The 11,332-nt window shown below is 29.2% G+C and overlaps 1 protein-coding gene across 2 annotated transcripts; it reads right to left on the bottom strand.

Moving 5' to 3' along the window:
* Nucleotides 1–2,188: 2,188 nt before the first annotated feature.
* On the bottom strand, nt 2,189–5,172 carry LOC113860768 (glyceraldehyde-3-phosphate dehydrogenase A, chloroplastic). Of its 2 annotated transcripts, none has more exons than XM_027493274.1 (5): nt 5,016–5,172; nt 4,782–4,898; nt 3,883–4,187; nt 3,339–3,583; nt 2,189–2,996 (listed from the first exon to the last, which is right to left on the bottom strand). In XM_027493274.1, exons 1-5 carry the CDS (start codon nt 5,055–5,057, stop codon nt 2,494–2,496), a joined length of 1,212 nt encoding a protein of 403 aa, XP_027349075.1. In that variant the 5' UTR covers nt 5,058–5,172; the 3' UTR covers nt 2,189–2,493. The 2 variants fall into 2 exon arrangements, with proteins under 2 accessions (XP_027349075.1, XP_027349074.1); XM_027493273.1 differs by having other exon boundaries at nt 2,312–2,996; nt 3,339–3,634.
* Between the last annotated feature and the right edge of the window lie 6,160 nt (nt 5,173–11,332).

Raw genomic sequence — 11,332 nt, 5'->3', positions numbered from 1 at the left:
ATACTTCCTAATCTTACAAATTCATTTCTTTAAATTTCATTCCAAAACCATCTTCTAACTTTAAAATTGAAAATCCATCTCCTTATTGCCTTGTGTAACTATACTGGAGAATTAATGCGAAGTCATTTTTAAGTTCATTGGCTGAATAATATATCCAATTGATTATTTAAGATATACATTTTTATATTTAAGATATAAAACAGTACTTTTGTACACGTATAAAATATAAATATTAATACTTCTCACCAATGTTGAGAGACATAGAAGAGGCATGATTAGTGATTTTCTCTATCCTAGATGCAATTATGCTTATGAGACTATTATGCATGTGCTTAGAGATTGCCATTTTGCTAAACAGGTTTAGAAACAATTTATTCTCAATTAAAACTAGGTTTAATTTTTTAGTAATGACTTTTTTACCTAGCTACAACACAATTTGACAGGATATAATAGGAATAATTCCATTGGTTGGAATAGACTTTTTGGTATTGTTATATGGTATCTTTGAAAAAAAAAGAAATGCATCATTATTTCAAAATTTCTGCCTTCAAGTTATTGCTCTCATTTATCAATTTTTTTGTGATTTTGATCACTTTAAACTTTGTTGCATGGGACAAATCTAAGGTAATTCTTACTATTACTGATGACCAGAGACAAATTAAATGAAATCCCCCTCCCTTCCAATAGTTGAAACTTAATATTGATGGTGTTGTTTCTTCAAATTCTAGTACGGCTGGTTGTAGTGGCTTTATCTGCAATGACAAAGGACAACTTGTGGCTGAGTTCTACTCTTGTTTGGAAGCTTATTTCTCCATTGCAAAATAGTGGGATATATTTCTCAATCTCCAGCTTGTTATTCAAAATAATATCTACCATTTGGATTGAAACTGACTTCAAACAAGTGATATTTCTTGATCTTACAATTCAAAATTATTTTCATCCTCTCTGTCATCTGATTCATAGCATTAGGTATCTGTTTAAAAAGATTAAGTTTATTATATTCAGCCATGCATATAGGGATACCAAATTTTGTGCTAATAGGCTTGCCAAATTTAGCTTTAAATTGTGTATCTCTTTCTCTTATTTTGATAGAACTTATTCGTGGTGTTATTTGAATTTGGACTATATAAGTTTATTCACCTATAGAGTGAGGTCTTGATTGTAGTGTCTTTGAGCTTTTAGCCCCTTTTGTAAGAAAAAAATAAAAATAAAAATAAAAAATATTAAAATTATCATTACTCATAAAAACGAATTTGAGAAAAAGTAATTATTTAAAATATAAATATGCAGATAGATTCTATAATATTTTATGCACGTATAACCAAACTAACCTGTACATGTGACAATTAAAGGCTTGACACGTCTCTCTCAAACAATGTAAAGACCAATATGTAATTTTGTTGGTGTTGATGTCACGAAGATGGGCCTTTCACCTATAAATCATGTAGCATATGCAGCCCTTTCAAGAGCATATTCCAATTTTGCGAAAAAAAAGAAAGAAAAAAGGAGCATATTCCAATTTTTGTGTTTGAAGTTGAAAGCAATGTTTTTAATAGTAAATAGAATTGGTTACCAAAAAATTAAAATCAAATAGGATTGAGCTGATTGGGTGCAAGTGGTTTTTATTTCCAAATTAAATGTCATTTAGGTTAATGAGTGTTTTAAATTAAAATTTAATCAATTGACGAATCCAAATATAATTCAAGTTTTATTAATTTTATCACAAGTATAATCGTATGTTCGGTCATTAAAACATTGTTCTGAATAGTCAAATCAATTTATTTTATTTTTAAAGTTTGGAGTCACTTTTTCAAATAATTAAAAATTCAGTTTGTTATTCGTGAAAGACCAATAACTGTATATTGTTTTATAACTAAACTTTTAATAGCTTCAAACAGCCATCTAAATTGTTATTATTTTTAATTTGTTAGTGTATAAAAAAGAAATTAAAATAAAATAAAATCTTTAGTCTCGTCGTTCTGATAGTTTACTACTATTATCTCCCAAAAAATAGATATATATATATATATATATATATATATATATATATATATTTTGTTCATTTCACAGAACTATTGTGATTTGTGCAAGATGCAAGTGATAAAAAAAAAATAAGAAGGGAAGAAAGAGAAGTGATAGATATAATAAGTGATGTGATGTAATAAAAAGAAAAGGATAAATAAAGATGAGAAATGTTAAACAGGTGTTTGATATTCATCGTTTGCGTATTTATAAATTTGAGTTGTTTAATTTTCTTTCCATGATATTGTAAGTGATAAAAAGAACTCCTAGGTAGGAATGAGGAAGGTGAAGATAAATTGAAGGCCTAGCTAGTATCAATTGCACAATGAGAAGCAAGAGAAAATTGATGGTTCTATTTCTCAGTACAAGTTTTGGAAAGAAAAAAGAAAAGGGAAGCAAGAACTGTAGTAAGCATACAAAATTATAATGGCATGGTTCATAATATTTAACAAATTGAAGTTTTTGTTTGGCTCACTTCCAATTGTTGGCAACAATGTCAGCCAAATCCACAACCCTTTGAGAGTAGCCCCATTCGTTGTCATACCAAGCAATCACCTTCACCATGTCATCACCCATGACCATGGTCAACGATGAGTCAACGGTTGAAGACACATCAGTGCACCTAAAGTCAACGGACACAAGGGGTTCATCACAAACAGAGAGAATTCCATTCAGTTCTTTCTCTGCACTCTCTCTGAAAGCTGCATTAACTTCTTCAGCAAAGGTCTTCTTTGAGACTTGAACAACAAGGTCCACCACAGAAACATTTGGTGTTGGCACACGAAGTGCAATGCCATTGAGTTTCCCTTTGAGGGTTGGGAGAACAAGTGCCACTGCCTTTGCTGCTCCTGTTGAAGTTGGAACTATGTTAAGAGCTGCTGCTCTTGCACGCCTTAAGTCACGGTGGCTCGCATCAAGAAGCCTTTGGTCACCCGTGTAGGAGTGAGTGGTGGTCATGGTACCCTTGATGATACCTGTTATGCAACATCAGTTTCCATTGCCATACTCAAGAAAATTATGCTTTTTCATTAAAGAACCTTGCATTGGACAATACCTTAAATGGGTTTTAGGCTATTGTTATACAGTCAATTTGTTTTTAAAAGTGTAAGTCCTTGCTTTAACTTTAGTCCGTTTGGAAAGCATCATTAATGTACTTCTTTTTACTAATGTGCATAACCAGGAACTAAAATAAAGTTTAGTTAAAGCTAGTGACTAAAATGACTAATAAGTACATAAGTGACTTTATTTATGCGAAATATTCAACTTTGTATTATATATGGTGAAAATGACTAAAATGTGGTGACAAGGTAGATTACCGAATTTCTGATCAAGGACTTTGACAAAGGGGGCAAGGCAGTTAGTGGTGCAAGAAGCATTGCTGATGATGGGTTCATCTGGACTGTAAGCATCAGCATTGACACCAACAACATAGGTGGGAATGTCTCCTTTGCCAGGGGCTGTGATGAGCACTTTCTTAGCTCCTGCTTGAATGTGCTTCCCTGCACCCTCTCTGTCCACGAACACCCCTGTTCCTTCAATCACCAAGTCCACCCCCATGTCTCTGCAATTATGCAACACCACACACACACCTTCATACATATCCCTATCTTGTCTTCAAAACTTTAGCAAATTAGTGGCTTCAACTTGTTTAAATTAAATATTTGTTTATTTTTGTCAGTTCTTTGGACAAAATTTAGAAAAACAAGTATCTTCTTAGGCGAATTAATACAGTTATCGTTTGTAAAAAGTTATACAAAAGTTAATATACTTCAATATAATATCTTAATTAAAATGGAGTTATTTATGACAAACCCTTCTCTTAACATGCACATAGTTGCATGGAACTTTTTAGAAGCTTACTTCCAAGGAAGGTTGGCAGGGTTGCGGTCAGAGACAACTTTGATGACTTTTCCATCAACAGAAATGCCATCAGTACCCACAGGCTTGACATCAGCTTCGAAGATTCCAAGTGTAGAATCGTACTTTAGAAGGTGAGAGGCTTGTTTTACACCTCCAGTGTCATTGATAGCAATGACATCAAGAGGAGAGTCCTTACGACCATGCCAGCACCTCAAGAAGTTCCTTCCAATCCTTCCAAACCCGTTTATGGCAACTTTCAGCTTTGCTTCTGCTACACCTTTCCTGTACCCTCCACTGCTTCCAACCTTCACAAGTACATACAAAGATGCAGGGTTGTTAAACATGTCACTCAATTTTTTAAATTAATTATTAATTATCATCATATATACACATAATAACATTTTTTTTCTAACTGTACAAAAGGACAATCAACCAGAGTTCAATAAATAATAAATTTTTATTCAAAATTATAGTATTTAATAGTATTAATATATTGAATTATATATTTTTTAACATAATAATATAATTAATAACTCATCGGTTTACCCTTTTCCCGCATATATTTTTGTATTCTTTTCAATCGTACAAAGTGATGATCATGAATCAAAATGTGTGTCTCGGTGCAAACACATGGTGTGACATTAATGTGATATAAAAAACTACTACAAGAGTCAAAATATGAATACATAGAATTGGTGTTCGAGGATATCATTAGGCATGCACCATCTATGTTGGAAAATTTTGAATTATACACTGTTGTTATTAATCAAAGATCATTATTCATAGAGGTCATGAAGCGAAGCACTAAAAGAGTTACAGATATATCCACACCTTCTACATGCCAAATACCTTTGTTATGCAATAAAATGATTAGCCACTCAGTGGAGCCAAGAACTTACTGCTGAAGTCTGGAAGGCAATGACAGAATGGAGATCTTCTGAAGTTTTTCTTGAAAAGGGAAGGTACACTGAAGTGCTACGAAGGCCAGAGAACTCAGAGAAGCCTTTCCCATTAGCCTGAATAGAGAAAGGAATGAAAAGCTATTACAAACAACTAGCTCTAGCTTTTGCACAAAATGGTACTCTTAAAATGATATTAAAGCTTGGAAAAATAAATAAAAGAAGTTGTTGAACCTGAAGAGCTGGTTTGGCTACAGAAAGAGTAGGCGAAGCCATGATGGTTCAGCCTACGATAGAGAGTGAATATAGTGAAGCAGAAGCTAAAGTAGCAGTGTAGAGGGTTGAAGGGAAATAGATATTCAGGTTCCATGTGGTGTCTCGTAAAGTTTAATAAGGAACTATGAGGAGGCAACGTGGATGTGTGGCTGTGACTCGTGAGCCTAAGTGAGGATGAGATTATGGATAGCCTCTCATTCAGTGAATGGCTGTGATTGGTGCTTTGTTTTTGTGCTTCTAAGTCCATTCATCTTCCTCTCTCATTTTTCTACTCTATTGATGGTTCGATCTTAACCTTGAGTCTTATATGGGCCAGGCTATGGGTTTTCTATTTGCATCGCTCGACATTATATTTATAATTCACCACTTTCGAGAGCGTTAAATCCAGAAATGGGAAAAGGATAGGTGCGTGGTAAATCTGTTAATTGGTAATGTTATTATTAGTAATTTACGTAATAAACGAATATTTTGTTTAATTTTTTATTTTGCTATAAATAATAAAACTCTACCGACTCAACTCAATCTAAACTATAATTAATTTATATTTTAATTATTTAAGTATAAATCGAGACTTTTTATATAAATGTTAATAGATTATTTTAATTTAATTTGACAATAGTTTAATTTTATAGATTAAAAAGTTATTTTATCTCTACCCTGAATTACTCGATCCAAACAAACTCGTTTATGATTAAGTCAGATTAGCTCAGGTCACATTAAAAAATATGAAAAATTAATCCAACTCAACCTGTTATATTTTAATTAGGTGGAATAATTTTTCTTAAGTCAAATTTGACTTAGCCCACCTTATAAACACCATTTTTTGACAGAAATAAATTGCTTTTACAAAAAATTATATATAAATACTAATATAAATGTTATTTTTATTATAATTTTTAAGATTTTATAATCTATCTCTCCATATATGTATATAAGTAAATATTTTATTATAATAAATAATATTTTAATATAATAAATAGGATTAATTAAAGAGATAAAAATTTAAAATCAGGAAAAATATTAAAAAATTAAATTTAAACTATTAAATGTAGAAGAAATCACTTGTTATAATTGAAAACATAATAGTAACTCTTAATTAAAAGTTCTTTTACTTATAATAAATCTACATATGTATTTCATTTTACTATTTTAGTCAAAAGTAGGTTTATTTTTTATTTAATGGTTTAAATTTAGCAATATTTATTATATACATGTGTGTTATATTATTATTATTTTTATCTAAACTATCGGTATTTTTTTTTATTGAAAACAATAATATTTGAACTAGGTGAGATAAGACTATTATAGATGATTTCATATTTATATGTTAAATTCATAGTTAAAATTTTATTTTCTTAATTTTAAATTTATAGATTAAGTAATTTTACATTATTTTAAAATTTATTATTTTATATTAAAATAAAATATCATAGGTAACTATTAACATTAAAGTTTAAATTTGGTAATTAAAACTTGTTATTCTATATTAAAAAATAGGTTTTATTAACTTCAGTTTTAAGAGTTAAGTTTAAATGTTTACAAATAAAATTTTTTTATGAAAAAAGTATATAATTATTATACTAAAGTTATAAAAATATAATAAGTACTTTTTAATAAAATTTTACTATTATTAACTGTTTATCCTCAATTCTAAGGATAGAAGTTTTAATAAGTTTATATATTTTTACGTCAAAAAGTAAATTATACTTTTAATAAAGGTGAAAAAAATATATTTCCTTTAAAAAAAAAGTGGCTTAACATTATATGAAAGAATGAATTTAGAGATTACTCTATTTTTAAGAATTAAAATTCATAAATATATAATAAAGAATGAGTAAATTTAAATATAAGACAATAACTTTGGAGTGAAAAGAAAAAACTATAAAATTTTACATAATTTAAATAATTTATCGCTCTATTATATTTTAACGGATAATATATATAAAAAATATAAATAAATAGTTAATATTAACATGTAATTTAAATAAAAAAATTACATATTTAAAAAATTATAAATTTTATAATAATATTATAATAATTAAATTTTGAATTAAAATAAATTATTTTAATGAAAAATGATTTAAAATATTATTTTATTAAATTATATGCTTAATATTATTTGATCATGATTATTTTACATATAAAACTAGAAAACGTGGAGAGGAAAATATCAACGTGGAATTTGTGGGCAACATGAGACACCCTGTGAGAGAGAAACGACAAATAGAAATATGTGACAGGGGATACTTACGGATAAAAGATGAAGTTTATGGTCATTCTTTACTTAGCCTTCTGAGTGCAATGCTTTGCTCACAATTCAGATCCAACTGAGTAAGGTCATCATCGATAACTACAAACATCTATAATTATACATTTGCATCTGTATTTATATTTATACAATAATGTATAAATATAATGCGTATTAGGTGTAATAATAACGGACTTGGGTTGTAAGCAGTTGTAAAAGAACTACACATTCTCAACCATGGCTGCATGTTTTTTAATTTGACACGTGATTCGACCTATATGTACAACTGTAAACTTCTTATGCAAAATTTAGACTTTAATTTTAAATTAGGATGTAGAATTAAATTTAAACTCAATTCAATCATGTTTGATATAGAATAAACTTCCAAAAGTATAAAAAATCAAATTTTATAAAATTTGGACATTGTTCTGTGAATGTTAATTAAATCTTAACATTTTTAACTCAAATGAGTCTTAATAATTATCAAAAGACGGGTACGTATTCAAGGATGTTAGAAAATAATATTATTATATTTCAAAAAATTTATTATTTTTATTTTTATTTCGTTATTTAAATTTAATTATTATTATTATTTATTTTTATTTAAAGTTTTAAAACTATTTTAAAAAAATTGTTATGACTTTGTGTATGTAACATTTACGAGTACGGGAAGAGTTACACCACTTTGTATAGTTTGAGAAAACAATACACGAAATAGACTTCTTCCTTTTAATATTAATTTTTTTAAAAAATTAATCTCTTTGTTAGTTTTTAATAGCCTTGGTCTTAAAAAAGAAAGAGTCTTTTGTACTAATGTTTCAACCTAATTTGTTGATAAACTATTTCGAGTTAATTTTACAATAAATGATTCATTCAAAATTTAAGTTTTAAATAAAATCCTCCACTTTGAATCTCCATTGAAAACCCTTTCGATAAAACACAGTGCGATGTGGATGCCGGCAACGTCAGAGCGCGGAGGAGCATCGTCGTCTTCAACAGCATTTGGTGGTGTAGTTTCACTTGCACCCATCACAAATCCTGTGTACGTAACCCAACACTAAAACCAAAACCTATAGCCACAAATACCTTATTAAATACATTTAAAAGTTTAAAAGTAAATAATTAAGAAAAATAAAATAGTCATTTAATGTTCATAATGCTAAGAGCCATTGCATATGAAGGCTGTACAAGAACTAAGTTAAAACCATGAACAAGTGTATTGGTTCATGTACAATGCTTCTGATGATACTAAATGATGGACATGATTTTCAAATTCCATACACATCTCTTATTTTAAACATATAGACTTTCAAGTGCAAAGATATAATTGTTCACTTGCGTCTAAATCATTAATTATAAATAATCTCTATTAATATTGAACATTTAAGGAACTTTTACTGTGTGTAACATGTGAGTTTGAGTGTTCTTAAATTTCAAGTTCATGAGAGAAATTTTTTTGTTATTGTTAGACAAGAAATTTAAAGGTTTCATTGTATCCTAGGAGAGTATCGTCATCCCATAGCAACTTTGTGTAGGGATCAATATTTATCTAAAGATAGTGATTGATTTCGTACCTTGAAACTAGTATTTCAAATTCTTACTCATTATCTTCTACAACAAGATTATTAACAATTTTAGAGAGATATTATATTGAAGATGACTCAAAATCATAATACTACTTTCAAGGTCATGAATCAAGAGTTTGTCAAACTAGATCGATTTAACAGGACAAACTTCAACATATAGAAGGACAAAATGATGTTTCATTTTTCAGTATTAAATCTTGCTTACGTGCTTAATACCACACAAATTTCCAATGCTGGCAACTTATGAAGAAAAGGAAAGGGTTGTCCAATTGAAAGAAAAGCATGATGAGGACACTTTTGCATATCGACGACACATTCTCAACACCTTGTTAGATAGACTTTATGATCTCTACATGTCAATTTGATTTCCATTAGAGACTTTGAAGTCTTTAGAAGAAAAATACAATAATGAACGATAAAGGTACGGATAAATTTATCATGTTAAAGTACTTTTAATTTAGTATGGTTGATAACGTGCCTATCATTGATCAAGTTCATGAGTTATATATTCTTGTAAGTAGACTTCGAGATCTACAAGTAATAGTTCTTGAATTATTACAAGTTGGAGCAATTATTTCAAAATTGCCTTCATCTTGGGATGATTATAGGAAGAAACTCTTTCATCTTTGAGAAGACTTCTCTATTGAAAGATTACTCATGCATCTACGTATAGAAGAGGAACCTCAAAAATGTGATGGTGTGTATCTTTCTTAAAGTTCTAAAGTGAACCATGTTGGAGAAGTAAATGTCGATCAAGGAAAAAGAAAGAAATCTTTTGTGGATATCAAGCAAGATAAAAAGAGACAAAGAGAATGTTACTATTGCTACAAGAAAGGGTATTATATCAAGGAATAGTAAAGTTGAACTTTACATCAGGAAAGAAGTCAAACTTGATAAATGTATTTCATGTTCCAAATATAAGAAAGGATCGTACCTTAGTAGATATGGTTAATTCAATGGTATTAAATGTTAAGGTACCTCATAATCTATGGGATGAGACACTATTGACGGCATGTCATATTCATAACAGGATAACGTCACAAAATAAAAAGGTTTCTCCACATGAAATATGGAAAGGAAGAAAACCAAACTACTTAAAATTAACAAATTTTTGAACTTGATAAGAGATACAATTTATGTGTGGTGAAATTTTTGGTACTAACATAAAGAGTAAAGGTTAATTCAATTAGACACTTGTTATTATGTTAGAACCTTTGAAGATGAAATTGACATTAAACGTTTTCATTGTAACGTTTACAATGCTACAAGCCATTTGCGCATTAAGGCCGTATAAGAACTAAGTTGAAACCATGAACAAGTGTGTTGGTTTACGTACAATGCCTTTGATGACACCAAATGATAAAAAGACATGACTTTCAAATTTTGTACGACATCTCTTGGTTTTAAAGACATGACTTTCAAGTAAAAAGATATAATTGTTCACTTGTGTTTAAATCATTAATTATAAATAATCTCATTATTGAACACATAATGAACTTTTACTGTGTGTAACATGTGAGTTCGAGTGTAATTTAAAAGTTTCATTTTATCTTGGGAGAGTATCGTCATCAACCCATAACAACTTCATGTGGGGGCAAATATCCCTCTAAAGATAACGATTGATTTCATGTCTTAAAACCAGTATTTCAAATTCTTGCTCCTCATCTTCTACACCAAGATTATTAACACCTTCCCTAATCATGAAATGCACCTTCGACCAATTCCAAACTCAAAACACCCTTAATGATTACATTAATAACTACGACTGCACAAGGATAGTGCATGGGTATCCTTATTATTTGCTTTCTAATGACAATGAGAAGCAAATGATGATGTAGCAAAGCTTACGGAACTTGGAACAACAACTTCCAGAAGAAAACAATGACAAAGAAAATAAAGTTATAATTATCTCATGTCAATTTTTACAAAAAGAAAAGTCCTAAAATTATGAAATTAATTTGTTATATTGACTTCCATATATTAATTATATTTATCCTTATAAATTAGTTTTATATTTGTTTGATTAATGTTCTTGTATAATTAAGTATTTCATCTCCTAAAATTTAGGATTAACTGTTTATTGTTGTAATTATTTTTATTCTATATAACGAGGTTATAATTTGTATATCAATATCGAACATTTTCTTTTATTTTTTTTGTATGAAATTAGAGCTATTATCCTTCTACTTTTTTTTGTTTGATTTTTTGGCAATGTTATGTTGTCTTTTTCAAGAGCTAAATAAGAATCCTTATAGGTGGTTGTTGGATCATATTTTGAAATCAATTCAAATCAGCGTTTGAGTTCTAATATGTTGAATGAATTCAATTATCTTCCATGATCAAGAGCCATAACTCTTGCTCTTGGTGGAAGATTGAAACTTAGTTTTGTTGTTGATAAAGTTGCTCCTACAAAGGCTTCTTCTCCAAAATATGCCACATGG

The sequence above is a fragment of the Abrus precatorius genome, unplaced genomic scaffold (genome assembly GCF_003935025.1).
Source record: "Abrus precatorius isolate BTA unplaced genomic scaffold, Abrus_2018 Scaffold3, whole genome shotgun sequence".
Taxonomy (NCBI): Eukaryota; Viridiplantae; Streptophyta; class Magnoliopsida; order Fabales; family Fabaceae; genus Abrus; species Abrus precatorius.
This window is presented reverse-complemented; position numbering and strand designations above follow the sequence as displayed.